The sequence below is a fragment of the Mobula hypostoma genome, chromosome 5 (assembly GCF_963921235.1).
Source record: "Mobula hypostoma chromosome 5, sMobHyp1.1, whole genome shotgun sequence".
Classification (NCBI taxonomy): Eukaryota; Metazoa; Chordata; class Chondrichthyes; order Myliobatiformes; family Myliobatidae; genus Mobula; species Mobula hypostoma.
Window position 1 is genome coordinate 191,499,985 of NC_086101.1, and position 20,909 is coordinate 191,520,893.

A 20,909-nucleotide genomic window follows, 5' to 3' on the forward strand; every position below is an offset into this window, starting at 1 on the left:
CGGATGATATGAAGATAAGCAGAGGGGTAGATAGAGCTGAGGAAGCAATGCGATTGCAGCAGGACTTAGACAAATTGGAAAAATGGACAAAGAAGTGGCAGATGGAATACAGTGTTGGGAAATGTATGATAATGCATTTTGTTAAAAGAACCAATAGTGCAGACTATTGTCTAAATGGGGAGAATGCTCAAACATCAGAGGTGCAGAGGGACTTGAGATTCCTTGTGAGGACTCCCAGAAGGTTAACTTACAGATTGAGTCTGTGGTAAAGAAGGCAAATGCAATGTTGGCATTTATTTCAAGGGGAGTAGAATATAAAAACAAGGAGATAATACTGAGGCTTTGTAAGACACTGGTCAGGCCGCACTTGGAGTATTGTCAACAGCTTTGGACCCCATATCTCAGAAAGGATGTGTTGTCTTTGGAGAGAGTCCAGAGGAGGTTCATGAGGATGATTCTGGGAATGAAGGGGTTAACATATGAGGAGCGTTTGGCAGCTTTGGGCCAGTATTTTCTGGAACTTCGAGGAATGCATGGGGATCTCATTGAAACCTACCGAACGTTGAAAGCACTAGATAGGGTGGATGTGGAGAGGATGTTTCCTATGGTAGGGGTAGTCAAAACTGAGGGGTGACCTTTTAGAACAGAGGTAAGGAGGAATTTTTTTAGCCAGAGAGGAGTGAATCTGTGGAATGCACTGCCACGAACTGCGGTGGAGGCCAAGTCCGTGGGTATATTTAAGGCGGAAGTTGATCATTTCCTGTTCAGTCAGGGCATCAAAATATATGGTGAGAAGGCAGGTGTATAGGGTTGAGTGGAATCTGGGATCAGCCATGACAGAATGTGGGAGCAGACTTGATGGGCTGAATGGCCTAATTCCACTCCTATGTCTTATGGTCCTATGGATTCCAGTTAATTCGGCCATCGGTTAATCGGGGCAGCTGCTTATTTGGGACAACTCTTAATGAATCAAAATTAATTGAGAAAATAGCCAAGCTTCCTTTCATTTATTTGGGACATTGTGCCGCTTAATTGGGACAGGAGAATTGCTGTACAGTTCCTGACAAACATCAATTACGTGCACATTTGTGGTCATCAGACACTACATCGTGTGCAGAGCCAACAGTTTTTAAATAGTGTCAATTGAGTGTGTGTGTTTTCAAAAAAGTGATTTTTTTTTACTGATAATTGGCGAGAAAAAAGCCGTAAGAAAATTCTGAACTGTTTTACTCACTGTGGTTTCAGGCATTCAGGCTTGGAGTTGCCAGAAAAAGCCAGCAGTGAAAATGAAATGATTTCACTATTTCAACAAGCTAGGAACTACAATGAATTTGAAGGTATTGACAATCATCTTGAATGTTACAATGAAAATGAAGATTTGGAGGATGCAATCATCAATAGTATTGTGTGTAGATAGTCCATTATCTGCACGAGGTGTCTGTACTGATTTTGTTCTTTTACGGTCAATCAAAAGAACACGGCAGTGTACATTGGATGAATTCCTCTGTCGATATTTATTAGGAACTAATACACATTTTATAGTAACATAGTGGTATTAGTAGTTTTCTAATTTCTCCTGTAGTTTATTTATGTACATGATTTTTTAACACAAGAAAATCTGCAGCTGCTGGAAATTCAAAGCAACACACACAAAATGTTGCAAGAACTCAGCAGGCCAGGCAGTATCTATGGAAATTAATAGATAGTTGACGTTTCAGGCCGAGGCTCTTCATCGGGACTGAGAAGGAAGGGAGATACGCCAACTCGCCTCTTTACCTTCCCCCACCTTTTCATTCTGGCACCTTTCCCCTTCTTTCTCAGTCCTGAAGAAATATCAACTTTCTATTCATTTCCATAGATACGGCCTGACCTGCAGCATTTTGTATGTGTTGCTTTACATAATTTGTTACTCAGTTAAATGGTAGTTTGTTTTTTTTTATATACACCTTTTTAACTATTTCCATGAACTTCTGTTAATTGGGCCAAAATGTACTGGTCCTGATGTGTCCCAATTAATATACTGTGTATATATGACACAATTGGTCTAAATGGAAAGCATACAAAAGATCGTCACTGTATCTTGGTATACCTGACAATAATAAACCGATACCAAATACGTTTTCCCCAGGTCATGTCTAATTTATTTGCCAAAAGCTACAGTTCACAGTTCAGGCGATTGGGGTTCAGTCCCCACTGCTTTCTGTAAGAAGTTTATACGCTCTCTCTGTGACCATGTGGGTTTCCTTAGTGAGCTCTGGTTTCCTGACACAGGTTAGGATCAGTGAGTTGTGATCATGCTATACTGGCACCGCAAGCATGGCGACACCAGCACGCTGCCCCCAGCACCTCCTCGGACTGTGTTGGTCGACATTCATGTGACGCATTTCACTGTAGGTTTCAAGGTACATGCCCCACCGCCCGGCCACGCCATCTCTCACACTCCCATGGGACAGGAGGTACTGAATCCTGTAGTCCCACACCACCACCCGGCCACGCCATCTCTCACACTCCCATCGGGCAGGAGGTACTGAATCCTGTAGTCCCACACCACCGCCCGGCCACGCCATCTCTCACACTCCCATCGGGCAGGAGGTACTGAATCCTGTAGTCCCACACCACCACCCGGCCACGCCATCTCACACACTCCCATCGGGCAGGAGGTACTGAATCCTGTAGTCCCACACCACCGCCCGGCCACGCCATCTCTCACACTCCCATCGGGCAGGAGGTACTGAATCCTGTAGTCCCACACCACTGCCCAGCCACGCCATCTCTCACACTGCCATCGGGCAGGAGGTACTGAATCCTGTAGTCCCACACCACCACCCGGCCACGCCATCTCTCACACTGCCATCGGGCAGGAGGTACTGAATCCTGTAGTCCCACACCACCACCCGGCCACGCCATCTCTCACACTCCCATCGGGCAGGAGGTACTGAATCCTGTAGTCCCACTCCACCACCCGGCCATGCCATCTCTCACACTGCCATCGGGCAGGAGGTACTGAATCCTGTAGTCCCACACCAGCAGGTTCAGGAGCCCTTCCACCAGCCAACACAACCCTAATCACTGCCTCACTATAGCACTGTGATCACTTTGCAATACAATAGATGCTGTTTTTTTTTTGCTCTATTCTTCCTTGCAAAAATGGTATATAAGATGCTTAACTTGTGTTTTCCTTGTGGACGCTGCATATTTGATGCTGTGTGCCTGCGATGCTGCTGCAAATAAGTCTTTAATTGCACTGACATGGATTTGGCAGCCTGCAGAACGAAGCACCGTAATCGTTCTGAACAGATTCCGTCCCAGATTGTCCCAGCTCATCCTCCCTCTCCGGCTCCACAACATATTCTTCAATCAGAACTATCACTCCCCTTCCTCCTTCCCTTGGATGCCTCGCATCCAGGATTATCCAGAACTCAGTCCCTTCCTGGTTCCAAGGTTGTCAAGCCGAGGGGTGGTAGTGGGGACAAGCTCCCACTACCTAGAAGTGCTCCTCATGGCATGCGCCTCAAATAGCCTCTGACAACCGAGTCCAACTCCTGGCCTTCTCGTGTGGTTTAGCCTCTAAGCCCGGCGGAACTGTTTCGACTGACAGGAGCAGGGGCGAAGGTGGGTCCTGGTGCCTTAAAACCAGTGCTTCAGGCAGATGGAGCTCGTCAGCCTGGGAAGGCAGTCCATCTAAGAGAGGGAAAACTCTGATTTCAAACCTCCGTTGCCTTGCGGCCATACCCACTGACAGGAGAGGCTTCGGGAGTAAATCCTGAGGACAAATCCGGAGCTGGAGTCCCTAAGGCAATCCGACGTTGCCTTCAACCTCGCTCTGGCAACTCCTGCAATGACACTGGTGCCAAGCTGTATCAGCCCTTGCCCTTCCCTTGGACAACATCGGTGTCGTGGAGAGGGGAGACTTGCAGCATGGGCAACTGCTGGTCTTCCATACAACCTTGCCCAGGCCTGCGCCCTGGAGAGCGAAGACTTTCCAGGCGCAGATCCATGGTCTCGCAAGACTAACGGATGCCACCAGTCCCTTCTTATTTTAACAAGCTCTCTAATATTGCCACTGTAACGTCACAGAGAGCGGGTCAAAGTTCAAAGTAAATTTATTAACAAAGTACATGTACGTCGTCATATACACCCTGAGGATCATTTTCATACCCTTATACAGAACAGAACAGCCCTTCAGCCCATCATTAGACCATAAGACATGGGAACAGAATTAGCTCATTCAGCCAATCGAGTTTGCTCTGACATTCAATCATGGCTGATTTATTTTCCTTTTCCTGTCTTCTCCCCGTAACCTTTGATGCCTTTACTAATCAAGAATCTATTAATCTCTGTTTAAGTATATCCAATGACTTGGCCTCCACAGCCATCTTTTGCAATGAATTCCACAGATTCACCACCCCCTGGATAAAGAAATTCTTCCTCATCTCTGTGCTAGTGGGACGCTCTTCTACTCTGACACTGTGCCTTTAGTCCTAGCCTCTCCCACCACTGGAGACATCCTCTCCTATCCATTCTATCAAGATCTTTCAACATTTAGTCTCTTTCAATGAATTTCTCCATCATGCTTCTAAACTCCAGTGACTACAGCCTCACAGCAATCAAACACAAATCATATATTAACCCTTTCATTCCCAAGATCATTTCCGTAAACCACCTCCGGATGCCAGCACGCATCCCTTCTAAGAGATCAGACTATAGGACATGGGAGCAGAATTAGGCCACTTTCATATTCTGCAGTCTCATTTTCTAAATTTAAAATGAAGTAGGATTTTGAGCCAATCTACAAAATATTATTTATCACGTCAAAGCACAAGAAAAATTCCAAAACCTATCAGCAATTTACTAAAAGCTGAAAACCAAAATATGAGGCTAGAAAAGCATTCATCCCCTTTGCAATTACTACGCTAACTTTCATCAGGTGTAATAATGTATATTACCTTACTAACTCAACCAATTTATTGATGCAGAAAATTGGAGGATCACCTGTTTTCAATGAGTTCTTAACAATACGAGGGGTGATTGATAAGTTCGTGGCCTAAGGTAAAAGGAGTCAATTTTAGGAAGAGGTACGGTCGACGTTTTGGGCCGAGACCCTTCGTCAGGACTAACTGAAGGAAGAGTTAGTAAAAATTTGAAAGTGGGAGGGGGAGGGGGAGATCCAAAATGATAGGAGAAGACAGGAGGGGGAGGGATGGAGCCAAGAGCTGGACAGGTGATTGGCAAAAGGGATATGAGAGGATCATGGGACAGGAGGCCCAGGGAGAGGGAAAAGGGGGAGGGGGGGAAAACCCAAAGGATGGGCAAGGGGTATAGTGAGAGGGACAGAGGGAGAAAAAGGAGAGAGAGAGAAAGAATGTGTGTATATAAATAAATAACAGATGGGGTACGAGGGGGAGGTGGGGCATTAGCGGAAGTTAGAGAAGTCAATGTTCATGCCATCAGGTTGGAGGCTACCCAGACGGAATATAAGGTGTTGTTCCTCCAACCCCACCTTCCTCTCGTACCCCATCCGTTATTTATTTATATACACACAATCTTTTTTGCTCTCTCCTTTTTCTCCCTCTGTCCCCCTCAATATACCCCTTGCTCTTCAAATCTTGCCACCCAGGCTTGTGCCCTGGAGAGGACACAGTCCACCAGCGGCGCAAACCCATGATCTCCTGGGATCGACGGCTGCCTACTGTATCTGAAACAAAAAACTTTTGGAATCCTCTTTTATATTATTGGCTAGCTTAACTTCGTATTTAATCTTTTCTCTCCTTATGACTTTTTAGTTGCCTTATGTTGGGTTTTAAAAGCTTCCTAATCCTCTAACTTCCAACTAATTCTTGGTCTATTATTCACCCTCTCTTTGGCTTTTATGTTGGCTTTGACTTCTCTTGTCAGCCATGGTTGCGTTATCCTGCCTTTGGAATACTTCCTCCTCTTTCGGATGTACCTGTCCTGCACTTTCTTAATTGCTCGCAGAACCTCCAGCCATCGCTGTTCTGCCATCGTCCCTGCTAGTGTCCCCTTCCAATAAATGTTGGCCAGCTCCTCTCTCATGCCTCTGTAATTCCCTTACTCCACTGTAATACTGATACATCTGACTTCAGCTTCTCCTTCTCAAACTGCAGGGCGAATTCTATCATATTATGAAAACTGTCTCCCAAGGGTTCCTTTACCTTAAGCTCCCTAATCAAATAGTTTCATTACACAACGCCCAAGTCAAGTCAAGTCAAGTCACTTTTTGTTGTCATTTTGACCATAATTGCTGGTACAGCACACAGTAAAAATGAGACAACGTTTTTTCAGGACCATGGTGCTACATGAAACAATACAAAAACTACACTGAACTACGTAAAACAACACAAAAACTACACTAGACTACAGACCTACCCAGGACTGCATAAAGTACACAAAACAGTGCAGGCATTACAATAAATAATAAACAAGACAACAGGCACAGTAGAGGGTATAGTAGGTCGGTGTCAGTCCAGGCTCTGGGTATTGAGGAGTCTGATGGCTTGGGGGAAGAAACTGTTGCATAGTCTGGTTGTGAGAGCCCGGATACTTCGGTGCCTTTTGCCAGATGGTAGGAGGGAGGAGAGTTTGTATGGGGGGTGTTTGGGGTCTTTCATAATGCTGTTTGCTTTGCCGATGCAGCGTGTGGTGTAAATGTCTGTAACATTCCATCCCTTTTATCCCAGTGGCTGTTAGTTAAATCAGTAGTCCCCAACCACCGGGCCGCAAAGCATGTGCTACGGGGCCACGAGTAGACGATATGAGTCAGCTGCATCTTTCCTCATTCCCTGTCATGCACTGTTGAACTTGAACATAGGGTTGCCAACTGTCCCGTATTAGCCGGGACATCCCGTATATTGGGCTAAATTGGTTTGTCCCATACGGGACCGCCCGTGTCCCGTATTTCCCCCGCTAAGGTAGAGCGTTCCTATGAAACCTTTCGTGCCGAAATGGTGTAAAGTGAAGAAACAATTACCATTAAATTATATGGGAAAAATTTTTGAGCGTTCCCAGACCCAAAAAATAACCTACCAAATAACACATAAAACCTAAAGTAACACTAACATATAGTAAAAGCATTAGTGATATGATAAATGCACAGCCTATATAAAGTAGAAATAATGTATGTACAGTGTAGTCGGGAAGATTAAGCCAAAACCGATTTGTAGAAAAAAAATCGGTATGTAAGCGCACGTCACATATGCGAACGTCACGCATGCGCACACGGGAGCCCGCGCAAGGCTTCATGGTCATGGTAGTCCTTCTCGGGGTAAACACAAGCGTCTCATCAATACACACAAAACATGCTGGTGAACACAGCAGGCCAGGCAGCATCTATAGGAGGAGGTACAGTCGACGTTTCGGGCCAAGACCCTTTGTCATAATTTGACTGCTACTTTTGTTCCATATTTGGGAGTGAGAAAGTTGGCAACCCTAGCTGTAAAAGACTTGTTGCGGTGAGTTTAACCCTACTTGAACACCCCCCCTCCCCCACCCGGTCGCCTGGTCCGCAAGAATATTGTCAATATTAAACCAGTCCGCCGTGCAAAAAAGGTTGGGTTCCCCTGGTGTAAATGTCTGTAATAGCGGGAAGAGAGACCCTGATGATCTTCTCAGCTGACCTCACTATCCGCTGCAGGGTCTTGCGATCCGAGTTGGTGCAATTCCCGAACCAGGCCGTGATACAGCTGCTCAGGATGCTCTCAATACAACCTGTGTAGAATGTGGTGAGGATGGGGGGTGGGAGATGGACTTTTCTCAGCCTTCGCAGAAAGTAGAGACGCTGCTGGGCTTTCTTTACTATGGAACTGGTGTTAGGGACCAGATTCTCCGCCAGGTGAACACCAAGAAATTTGGTGCTCTTAACGATCCCTATGGAGGAGTCATCGATGTTCAGTGGAGAGTGGTCGCTCCATGTCCTCCTGAAGTCAACAACCATCTCTTTTGTTTTGTTCACATTCAGAGACAGGATGCTCTCTGTATGCTGACTCATCGTTCTTGCTGATGAGACCCACCATGGTCGTGTCATCAGCGAACTTGATGGCGTGGTTCGAGCTGTGTGTTGCAGCACAGTCGTGGGTCAGCAGAGTGAACAGCAGTGGACTGAGCACACAGCCCTGGGGGGCCCCGTGCTCAGTATGATGGTGTTGGAGATGCTGCTTCCAATCCGGACTGACTGAGGTCTCCCAGTCAGGAAGTCTAGGATCCAGTTGCAGAGGGAGGTGTTCAGGCCCAGTAGGCTCAGCTTTCCAATCAGGTGCTGAGGAATGATTGTGTTGAATGCTGAACTGAAGTCTATGAACAGCATTCGAATGTATGTGTCTTTTTTGTCCAGGTGGGTTAGGGCCAGGTGGAGGGTGATGACAATGGTGTTGTCTGTTGAACGGTTGGGATGGTACGCGAACTGCAGGGGGTCCAGTGAGGGGGGCAGCAGGGTCTTGATGTGCCTCATGACGAGCCTCTCGAAACACTTCATGTGAGTGCGACGGGACGGTAATCATTGAGGTAGGACACTGAGAACTTCTTCGGCACGGGGACGATGGTGGCGGCCTTGAAGCAAGTAGGAACGACGGCACTGCTCAGGGAGATGTTGAAGATGTCAGTGCGAATATCTGCTAGCTGGTTTGAACATCCTCTAAGCACTCTACCAGGAATATTGTCTGGTCCAGCAGCCTTCCGTGGGTTGACCCTGCACAGGGTTCTCCTCACATCAACTCTGTTCCTGTGACAGTGGAATCCCCTTTCACCAGTGCAGTCCTCTTCTCCCCACCCCTTCTGAGCCACAGCACCAGACTCAGGGCCCAGAGGCTTGGTCGCTGCAGCTGCACACCACATCACCCCACTCCACCCCACCCCACCGAGTTGTAGCTCCAGTTTCTTAACACGCTCTCTGAGGAGCTGCGGCTCGGTGTACCTGTTGCAGATGTGGTTATCCAGGAGGCTGAAAGTCTCCGAGAATTCCCACATCTCACACAAAGAAAAATGCTGAAAATCCGTGAATCCTGCTTTTTAAATCCTCCTTTTTAAAAGCTCCTCCTTAAAGGGAACTTCGAGAGTGTTTGTCCATTGTACGTGGCCTATCAGCAGCAACAGCAGGGCTCTACGAACTGAATAAAAGTACAGAAGGGATAAGCGGAGCGGCCATTGTCTTGAGTAGGCCAGTGGCGAGAGTAGAAGCAACAGGCTTTGTCTCAAACCAGGCTTCAGCTCCGAGGAGGCATCGGCTCTGTGTAAAGTTTCTGTTAAGGTTTCCTTTTTGTTGTTTTTCCCTCTTACTGTACCACTTAAATGGCTGTGGTGTGCTCTTTGTGCCGGATGTTGGAGAACTGGGAGACCCAGAGTCTCCCGGGGAAGTGCATCCAGCTGCAGCTCCTTGAAGACCGTGTTAGGGATCGGGAGCAGCAACTGGATGACCTTGGGCTTGTACGGGAGAGAGAGGAGATAATCGATCAGAGTTACAGGGAAGTCATCAACCCGAAGTTGCAGAAGGAGAGTAGCTGGGTGACCGTCAGGAGAAAGGAAATAGACAGTTAGAGCAGAGCACCCCTGTGGCCATTCCCCTCAGAAACAAGTATACCACTTTGGATAGTTTTGTGGGGAATGACCTCCCAGGAGAAGGCCACGGTACCCGGGTTACAGTCACTGAGCATGGGTCCGTGTGCAGGAGGGAAAGAGAGAGAAGAAGGGAGCGGACTCAATAGTGGGGGGAACAGACAGGAGATTCTGTGGACGTGAACGGGACACCCGGATGGTATGTTGCCTCCCAGGAGCCAGGGTCAAGGGTATCTCAGATCATGTCCACAACGTTTTGGCGAGGAGGGGGAGCAGCTAGCTGCCTTGGTACATATGACATAGGAAGGGAAAGCAATGAGGTCCTGAAAAGAGAATTTACAGAGCTAGGTCGAAAGCTGAGAAGCAGGACATCCTGAATAGTAATTTCTGGAATGCTGCCTGTGCCAGGTGCCAGTGGGGGTAGTACCAGGATGAATTGGCAGATTAATGCGTGGCTGAGATCTCTTTGGGGGGAGTTCAAAAGTGACGGGTTGCACCTGAACCCGAGGGGGACCAATATTCTTGTGGGCAGGTTTGTTGGAGCTGTTGGGGGACGGTTTAAACTAACTTGGCAGGGGGGTGGGAACCAGAGTGAAGGGACTCAGGATAGGACGGATGGTAAAAAAGTAAAGATAGCATGCAGTCAGACTGTCAGGAAGGGCAAGCAGGTGATGGGGCTTAGTTGCAGCCAACAGGCTGAGTATCAAATCATTATGGATGCAGAATCAGAAAGGACAGCAATTACGGTACTCAAGGTGTTGTATCTAAATTCGTGTAGTATAAGAAATAAGGTGGTTGTTCTTGTTGCAATATTACAGATTGTCAGGTATGATGCTGTGGCCATCACTGAATTGTGGCTGAAGGGTGGTTGTAGTTGGGAACTGAATATCCCAGGTTACACGTTGTATCAGAGGGATAGGAAGGTAGGCAGAGGGGGTGGCGTGGCTCTGCTGGTAAAGAATGGCATCAAATCAGTACAAAGATGTGACATAGGGTCGGAAGATACTGAATCCTTGTGGGTTGAGTTAAGAAACTGCAAGGGGAAAAGGACCCTGATGGCAGTTATATACAGGCCTCCCAACTGTGGTTGGGATTTGGACTGCAGATGACAAAGGGAAATAGTGAAGGCATGTCAAAGGAGCATTGTTATGATAGTCATGGGAAAGTTTAACATGCAGATCGATTGGGAAAATTAGGTTGGTAATGGATCTCAGGAGAGTGAGCTTGTTGAAAACCTGAGTGATGACTTTTTAGAGCAGTTTGTCATTGAGCCTACTGGGGGATCAGCTCTACTGGATTGGGTGTTACGTAATGAACCGGAGGCAATTAGGGAGCTTAAGGTAAAATAACCCTTAGGAACCAGTGATCACAATATGATTGTGTCCAACTTGAAATTTGATAGGGAGAAAGTACAGTCTGATGCAGCAGTATTTCAGTGGAGTGAGGGAAATTATAGTTGTATGAGAGAGCAGTTGGCTAAAGTAAATTGGAAGGAGCTGCTGGCAGGGATGTCAGCAGAGCAGCAATGGCGCGAGTTTCTGGAAAAAAAATGAAGGTACAGGACAAGGGTAATCCAAAAATGAAGAAATACTCAAATGGCAAAATAGTACAACCATGGCTGACAAGGGAAGTCAAAGTTATTGTAAAAGCAAAAGAAAGGGCATACAACAAAGCAAAAATTAGTGGTAAGATAGAGGATTGGGAAAATTTTAAAAACTTACAGGGAGCAACTAAAAAAATCATTAGAAAGGAAAAAATGAAATATGAAAGCAGGCTAGCAATTCATATCAAATTGGATAGTAAAAGTTTTTTCAAGTCTGTTAAAAATAAAAGAGAAATGAGAGTGGATATAGGACCGCTAGAAAATGAGGCCGGAGAAATAATAACGGGGGACAAGGAGTATTTTACATCAGTCTTCACTGTGGAAGACACTATCAGTATGCTTGATGTTGTAGTGTGTGAAGGAAGAGAAGTGGGTGCAGTTACTATTACAAAGGAGAAAGTGCTCAAAAAGCTGAAAGACCTAAAGGTACATAAGTCACCCGGACCAGATGAACTGCACCCAAGGGTTCTGAAAGAGGTAGCGTTAGAGATTGTGGTGGCATTAGAAATGATCTTTCAAAAATCATTGGACTCTGGCATGGGGCCAGTGGACTGGAAAATTACAAATGTCATACCACTCTTTAAGAAAGGAGGAAAGCAGCAGAAAGGATATTATAGACCAGTTAGCCTCAGTGGTTGGGGAGATGTTAGAGTCAATTGTTAAGGATGAGGTGATAGAGTACTTGGTGACACAGGACAAGATAGTACAAAGTCAGCATGGTTTCCTTCAGGGAAAATCTTGCCTGACAAATCTGTTGGAATTCTTTGAGGAGATTACAAGTAGGATAGATAAACGGAATGCAGTGGAAGTTGTACATTTGGACTTTCAGAAGCCTTTGACAAGGTGCCACCCATGAGGCTGCTTACCAAGTTAAGAGCCCATGGTATTACAGGAAAGTTACTAACGTGGTTAGAGCATTGGTTGATTGGTAGGAGGCAGCGAGTGGGAATAAAAGGATCCTTTTCTGGTTGGCTGCCAGTGACTAGTGGTGTTCCACAGGGGTCGATGTTGGGACCACTTCTTTTTATGCTGTATATAAATGATTTAGATGGTGGAATAGATGGCTTTGTTGCCAAGTTTGCAGATGATACGAAGATTAGTCAAGGGGCAGGCAGTGTTTAGTAAACAGGGAGGCTGCGGAAGGAGAATAGGCAAGAAAGTGGCAAATGAAACACAATGTTGGAAAATGCATGGTCATGCACGTTGGTGGTAGAAATAAACGTGCAAACTACTTTCTAAATGGGGAGAAAATCCAGTAATCTAAGATGCAGAGGGACTTGGGAGTCCTTGTGCAGAACACCCTAAAGGCTAACTTGCAGGTTGCGTCGGTGGTGAGGAAGGCAAATGCCACGTTAGCATACATTTCAAGAGGTCCAGAATACAAGAGCCGGGATGTGATGCTGAGGCTTTATAAGGCACAGGTGAGGCCTCAGCTTGAGTATTGGGAACAGTTTTGGGCCCCTCATCTTAGAAAAGATGTGCTGGCATTGGAGAGGGTCCAGAGGAGGTTCACAAGGATGATTCCAGGGATGAAAGGGTTATCGTACGAGGAAAGTTTGATGGCTCTGGGTCTGTATTCACTGGAATTCAGAATGTTGAAAGGTCTAGACAGAGTAGATGTGGAAAGCACGTTTTCCATGGTGGGAGAGTCTAGGACAAGAAGGCACAGACTCAGGACAGAGGGGCACCCTTTCAAAACAGAGATGTGGAGAAATTTTTTAAGCCGAAGGCTGGTGAATTTGTGGAATTTGTTGCCACATACAACTGTGGAGGGCAGGTTGTTGGGTGTATTTAAGGCAGAGATTGATAGGTTGTCGACTGGACATGCATCAAAGGTTACGGGAAGAAGGCCGGGAACAGGGGTTGAGGAGGAAATAGAAAAAATGATCAACCATGATTGAACGGTGGACCAGACTCAATGGGCCAGATAGCCTAATTCTGCTCCTATGTCTTATGGTCTTATGGTCTTAAATCTCACTCACAGACCTGAGTCTCCTCCTCTCTCACTCCTGATTCAATAGGGCTGTCGGCATTCTCAGCCAAAAACAGACTCGATGGGCTGAATGTCATAATTCTGCTCCTCTGTGTTATGGTCTTATTTCCTTCAAACACTGTAAGAGGCTTTTCAGCCCAACGTCTGTATGCAAGCCCTCAGAACCATCCCATCAATCTTGAATTTACTGAGAGCTTGCATAAACTTGATAAGTAGAAGTCGAAGTTAATAGGTTAACTCCCTGCAACCTATTAAGTTCAAGTTCAATTGTCATTCGACCATACATGAACTTCCATGAATGCAGCCAAATGAAACAATGTTACTCCGGGGCCAAGGTACAAAACACAGTACTAACAGTCACACACAGCACAAGGCACATATAGCACATATAAGATATCATCATTGTTATGTGCCATGTCGTATGATGTGGGCGATCATGGCCTTTCCATGACCTTGATTGTTCTTGGCAAATTTTTCCTACAGGAGTGTTTTTCCATTGCCTTCTTCTGAGCAGTGTCTTTACAAGGTGAGTGACCCCAGCCATTATCAATACTCTTCAGAGGTTTTCTGCCTGACGTCAGTGGACACATAACCAGGACTTGAGGTCTGCACCGGCTGCTTATACGGCCATCCACCACCTTCTCCCATGGCTCACGTGACCCTAAGCAGGTGCTACACCTTGCCCGAGGGTGACCTGCAGGCTAGCGGAGGGAAGGGAGTGCCCTACAGTCCCTTTGGTAAAGACGTATCTTCACCACGTCACATATAGCAAATGCATATAAGATATTAATGAAATACAGTCACATCAAAAAAGTATATAGTCTAAGACCGAGTCCATGAATATTGCAGTAGTCTGTTGTTGAACACAATACAATATTAATTTCTGCTTTCCCACTAACTCTGTCCTCATTCAAATCCCACTCACCCACAGGAGGGGCAACGGAAGGGCACACACGTGTATACACGTGTACCGCTATGCTCGTGAACGCGGATACATGCACGCCCACACGTGCAGGTACACTTCTGCAAGCGGTGCTGTACTCTGACCCTGTAGTTCATAGTGTATCTCAACACCCTGCTACCACGCTGAGTTCATCCATCTCAAAGTGAAATCACAGCTCAAAACATGAATATTTCATTCGAATGAGGACACCACTTTCTGCTTCATGAATTCATAGTAATTGGAATCGCTGCCTGCTTGTGTGTATTCATTAGGCTGGATTATATATTAATTATTTCTTCTTGTTTTATCATGTTTGTCAGACAGTTAGAGAAAGTCCCTCCCAGCCATATGTTCCCATGAATGAGCATTCCTCCTGAATGCATCCGTGCTCCTGTGTCCTTTAAAGGTTTAAAAGTTAGTTTTACTTGTCACATAGAGTCATAGAACACTACAAAACAGAAACAGGCCCTTCAGCCCATCTAGTCCATTCTGCCTAATCTCATCAACCTACACCCTGACCATAATCCAACATTCTCTTCCCATCCATGTACCTATACAAATTTCTCTTAAAGGTTGAAATCTGCCATGATGTACGTCGAAACGTTGAAATGCAGTGAAATGCTTTGTTTGCGATAATGGCCACTGCAGCCTGGGGGAGGGCTGGGGTCAGCCCACAAGTGTCACCATGCCCCTGGGGGCAACTGCTCATTAACCCTAACCAGTACGTCTTTGTAATGCGGGAGGAAACCGGAGCACCCGGAGGAAACCCGCGCAGTCACGGGGAGAACGTACAAACTCTTTGCAGGCAGCGGCAGGAACTGAACTATGGTCACTGTGTCACCTTCATTGCAGGGGAGATACTTGAGAGGGTAACTTGCCTTACGGGCAATTGGACCAGTGGTAAAGGCTCGAAGATCACTGCGACCTTGACCTTGCCGCCAATCCACAGCACAGCCCATCACATGCGTACTGAATGGCATCTGCAGGCCCACTGCTCACCCATCCATGCCTTGCATCCCCACTCTGTAATCATTACAAATGCATTGCAAGACTGTTACACATCCACTGAACAATCGTTTTGCATCTACTTGATGGCATAGATTACTTGGACCCAAGTGCTTGTAAATGGAGTGTCACAAAGTCAAAGAGTCAAGGTATCAGGCCCTTCAGAACACTTGGTCCATACTGACCAGAAAGATTTTAAAAATTTGTTTTATTTGTCGCATGTGCATTGGAAGGCACAGTGAAACGTGTTGTTTTGTGCAAACAACCTATACAGTACGAGGGGTGTGCTGGGGGCCCCTCACAAGTGTCACCAACTTACTAACACTAATCTGTACATTTTCAGACTGTGGGAGGAAACCAGAGCACCTGGAGGAAACCCACGCGGTCATGGGGAGAACATAAAAACTCCTTACAGACAGCAGTTGGGATTGAACCCGGATCACAGATCACTGTAGTCACTTGCACTAAGTCACCGGAGAGACATCAAAATATGGTAGTGTTTAATTGAGCAACAGGCATCATATTGAGGAGAATCACCCTTGGAAGAAGAGGACTGATTGGTCCAATATTACATGACATTTTATATGCTAAAGATCAAAGTTAACAGCAGGACAATTCCGTACTTACAATGTATCTACAATGCTTCCTTTGAATTACATATAGTCTTCACACACTTCCTTCTTCGTACCCAGACTCCCAGGCACCAAAAATGAATGCTAATCCCTCACCGACTCTAGGGTGCATTCATGCAAATGCAGACTTCTGAGGTCTAATTGTTCAGAGCTGCATTTTAAGTTCAATCTGCTATCCATACTCAAACCTGAAGATTGGTTGCTGGTAAGAATACTCCTTAATTGTAGGCCGTATCTTGGGTAATGATAAGTTTGAGTACAGAGAGGAAATTAAGAACCTGGTGGCATGGTGCGAAGACAATAACCTATCCCTCAACGTCAGCAAGATGAAGGAATTGATTGTTGACTTCAGAAGGAGTAGTGGACCGCACGACCCAATTTACATCGGTGCTGCGCAAGTGGAACAGGTCAAAAGCTTTAAATTCCTCGAGGTCAATATCACAAATGACCTGACTTGGTCCAACCAAGCAGAGTCCACTGCCAAGAAGGCCCACCAGCGCCTTTACTTCCTGAGAAAACTAACGAAATTTGGCCTGTCCCCTAAAACCCTTACTAATTTTTGTAGATGCACCGCAGAAAGCATTCTTCTAGAGTGCATCACAACCTGGTATGGAAGTTGTCCTGTCCAAGACCGAAAGAAGCTGCAGAAGATCGTGAACACAGCCCAGCACATCACACAAACCAATCTTCTGTCCTTGGACTCACTTTACACCGCACGCTGTCGGAGCAGTGCTGCCAGGATAATCAAGGACACGACCCACCCAGCCAACACACCTTTTGTCCCTCTTCCCTCCGGGAGAAGGCTCAAGAGCTTGAAGACTCGTACGGCCAGATTTGGGAACAGCTTCTTTCCAACTGTGATAAGACTGCTGAACGGATCCTGACCCGGATCTGGGCCGTACCCCCCAAATATCCAGACCTGCATCTCGGTTTTTTGCACTACCTTACTTTCCTTTTTCTATTTTCTATTTATGATTTATAATTTAAATGTTTAGTATTTACTATTGATTTGTAGTCCAGGGAGCGCAAAGCGCAGAATCAAATATCGCTGTGATGATTGTACGTTCTAGTATCAATTGTCTGGTGACAATAAAGTAAGTAAGTAACAGTTACATTTACCACTATGCTACAGTGCCACTCTGTACCCATCTCTATTAATCCCATTCATTGCTCTGTTGCCTCCTGAGCCTTGGTGGTAATTTGTGGGTGTGCCCTGTTGGTACTGGAAGCACAACGACCCATGCAGACTGCCCCCAGCACAATCCTCGGACTGTGTTGTTCGTTGTCGCAAATGGCACATTTCACTGTATGTTTCGATAACAGATAAAGTGAATCTTACACCGTCTGAAGGATGGAGATGAGGAGAGATGAGAGATCCTACCTGTGATGTGGAGCACGATGCGGAAGTGGAGGCTGAGACTGCGGTTGGATTTTTCCACCAGCACGTAGTACCACTGCTGCCAGAAGGGAGCTGGGTGCCGCAGCTCGCAAACGTGCAGCGGCCCGCAGTCCACGTGGCTGGAGTTGTGCAGGGGCGGGGCCTTGGCTCTGACTTTCAACAACACCGGACAGCCTCGTATCGTCTTGTTGCTGCTGCTGCAGTCCGACAGTTGAACCGTCACCCGGGATGTGTAACTGGGAACGAAGACCCTGGGGGAGGTTGGGCAAGAAGGCGAGAGTCAGAATTGGGATTGGGACTGGGATTGGGATTGGGATTGGACAACGCATTTCACCAGATGTATCTGTAATAAAATAAATCGGAATCATCGACCTAAGTTGTGAAATTAGTTGTTTTGTAGCAGCAGTGCAATAAATAAAAAATATAAATTATAAAAATAATCAAACTCCGATTTCAGAGTCAGACTCAGGTTTATTATCATCACTAACATGTTGTGAAATTGCAGAAGGTTCAGAGGAGGTTCATGAGCGTGACTCTGAGATTGAAAGGGTTATGACATGAGCAGGGATTGAAGGCTCTGGGCCTGTACTCACTGCGATTTAGAAGAATGGGGGGGGGGATCTCATTAAAACATGCTGAATATTGAAAGGCCAAGATAGAGTGGATGTTTACTTTGGTGGGGGAGTCTGGAACCAGAGACACAGCTTCAGAATAGAGGGACGTCCATTTAAAACGGAGATGAGGAGGAATTTCTTCAGCCAGAGGTGGGTGAATATGTGGAATCCATTGCCACAGACAGCTGTGGAAGCCAAGTCATTGGCAGCATTTAGAGCAGAGGTTGATAGATTCTTGATTAGTCAGGCCGTGAAAGGTTTCGGGGAGAAGGCTGGAGATTGGGCTTGAGAGGGAAATGGATCAGCCATGATGAAATGGTGGAGCAGACCCGATGGGCCAAATGGCCTAATTCTGCTCCTATATCGTATGGTCTTACGGAAATGTGTTGTTTTGCGGCAGCAGTACAGTGCAATACATAAAAAGATACTCTCGGTTGCAATGAGGAATATACAAATAAGTACTACAATAAGAGGATAAAGCAGTGAGGTAGTGTTCGTGGGTTCATGCACCGTTCAGAAATCTGATGGCGGAGGGAGAAAAGCTGAGTGTGTGTCAACAACACAACAACAACAAAAATAATAAAAATAATGAGCTAATGAACACCAAGCCTCCAATCATGGCTCACAGCTTAGATTAATACAACTTGCTGTTACAATGGCGCTCGTTGTGTCTGCCCTGGCCTCATGCCCACACAGTCAGTATATGTGCACGTGCATGCATGCATTTATATGTCTCTGTCCTTAGGCTCTGTGCCTGGAGGCACTGCAGTTGCCTTCTACCCCCTCCTGGTCGCAGGCAGGCTCCGAATTAAATCTGTACCAGGCAGAGAGGAGTTCGAGAGTTTCTCGAGCACTGGGAACACTGCCAGGGTTAATGGCTTCAATTAACCAGAAATGGATCAGCTGCCTCGAAGCTAATGGACTCATCTGGGCTGCTACATGGCAAGGTCACTGACTCTCACTCAGGGCATGGCAAGGTCACTGACTCTCACTCAGGGCATGGCACGTCTCTGACTCTCACTCAGGGCATGGCAAGTCTCTGACTCACACTCAGGGCATGGCAAGGTCACTGACTCTCACTCAGGGCATGGCAAGGTCACTGACTCTCACTCAGGGCATGGCAAGTCTCTGATTCTCACTCGGCATGGCAAGGTCACTGACTCTCACTCAGGGCATGGCAGGTCGCTGACTCTCACTCAGGGCATGGCAAGTCTCTGACTCACTCAGGGCATGGCAAGGTCACTGACTCTCACTCAGGGCATGGCAAGTCTCTGACTCTCACTCAGGGCATGGCAAGGTCACTGACTCTCACTCAGGGCATGGCAAGGTCACTGACTCTCACTTAGAGCATGGCAAGTCTCTGACTCTCTCAGGGCATGGCAAGTCTCTGACTCACTCAGGGCATGGCAAGTCTTTGACTCACTCAGGGCATGGCAAGGTCACTGACTCTCACTCAGGGCATGGCAGGTCTCTGACTCACTCAGGGCATGGCAAGTCTCTGACTCTCACTCAGGGCATGGCAAGGTCACTGACTCTCACTCAGGGCATGGCAAGGTCACTGACTCTCACTCAGAGCATGGCAGGTCTCTGACTCACTCAGGGCATGGCATGGTCACTGACTCTCACTCAGGGCATGGCAAGGTCTCTGACTCACTCAGGGCATGGCAAGTCTCTGACTCACTCAGGGCATGGCAAGGTCACTGACTCTCAGGGCATGGCAAGTCTCTGACTCTCACTCAGGGCATGGCAAGGTCACTGACTCTCACTCAGGGCATGGCAAGGTCACTGACTCTCACTCAGGGCATGGCAAGTCTCTGACTCTCACTCAGGGCATGGCAAGGTCACTGACTCTCACTCAGGGCATGGCAAGTCTCTGACTCACTCAGGGCATGGCAAGTCTCTGACTCTCACTCAGGGCATGGCAAGGTCACTGACTCTCACTCAGGGCATGGCAAGTCTCTGACTCACTCAGGGCATGGCAAGTCTCTGACTCTCACTCGGCATGGCAAGGTCACTGACTCTCACTCAGGGCATGGCAAGTCTCTGACTCTCACTCAGGGCATGGCAAGGTCACTGACTCTCACTCAGGGCATGGCAAGTTGCTGACTCTCACTCAGGGCATGGCAAGGTCACTGACTCTCACTCAGGGCATGGCAAGTCTCTGACTCTCACTCAGGGCATGGCAAGGTGGATGCCAATATGTTTCCACTAGCAGGAGGGTCTCAAATAACAGAACATACTGACAAGGGGAGCGGCTGATTTTCATGGACATTGAGCCCCCAACACTACCTCGCTACATTTTTATTTATTTCTGTTTTGCACCACGCACTACTTATTCTAATTTAAATATTTAACATATATATACATACACACACACATACATTTACTGTTGTTCAGTATTTTTTCTTTATTGATCATTTATTGTACTGTTGTCGTAAAGTTAACAACTTTCACAACACATATGCTGGTGATATTAAGCCTGATTCCGATTCCGATCACATGTGCATGTAAATTCAGAATCAGAATCAGGTTTATTATCACCGGCGTGTGACGTGAAATTTGTTAACTTAGCAGCAGCAGTTCAATGCAATACATAATACAGAAGAAAAATAAATAAATCTTATTCGGTCTACATTATACAGTATATATTGAATAGATTAAAAATCGTGCAAAACACAGAAATACTATACAGTTTTTGAAAAGTGAGGTAGTGTCCAAGGGTTCAGTGTCCAGTTAGGAATCGGATGGCAGAGGGGAAGAAACTATTCCTGAATCGCTGACTGTATGCCTTCAGGCTTCTGTACCTCCTTCCTCACGGTAGCAGTGAGAACAGGGCACAACCTGGTTGCTGAAGGTTCTTAATAATGGACGCTGCCTTTCTGAGACACCGCTCCCAAAAGATGTCCTGGGTATTTTGTAGACTAGTACCCAGGATGGAGCTGACTAGATTTGCAACCTTCTGCAGCTCCTTTTCTTCTTGTGCAGTTGACAGTGATGCAGCCTGTCAGAATGCTCTCCACGGTACATCTATAGAAGTTTTTGAGTGTATTTGTTGACATGCTAAATCTCTTCAAACTCCTTAATGAAGTATAGCTGCTGTCTTGCCTTCTTTATAACTGCATCAATATGTTGGGACCAGGTTAGATCTTCAGAGAT

The 20,909-nt window shown here is 46.5% G+C and overlaps 1 protein-coding gene across 2 annotated transcripts in view; it reads right to left on the minus strand.

Moving 5' to 3' along the window:
* The window catches only part of tmem8b (transmembrane protein 8B), a 129,682-nt gene that overhangs the window by 52,112 nt on the left and 56,661 nt on the right, over positions 1-20,909 (minus strand). For both annotated transcript variants that reach the window (XM_063047741.1, XM_063047740.1), the window contains exon 5: positions 17,122-17,390. In XM_063047741.1, coding sequence (XP_062903811.1) covers positions 17,122-17,390 — 269 coding nt within the window. The remainder of the gene's footprint in view (positions 1-17,121; positions 17,391-20,909) is intronic.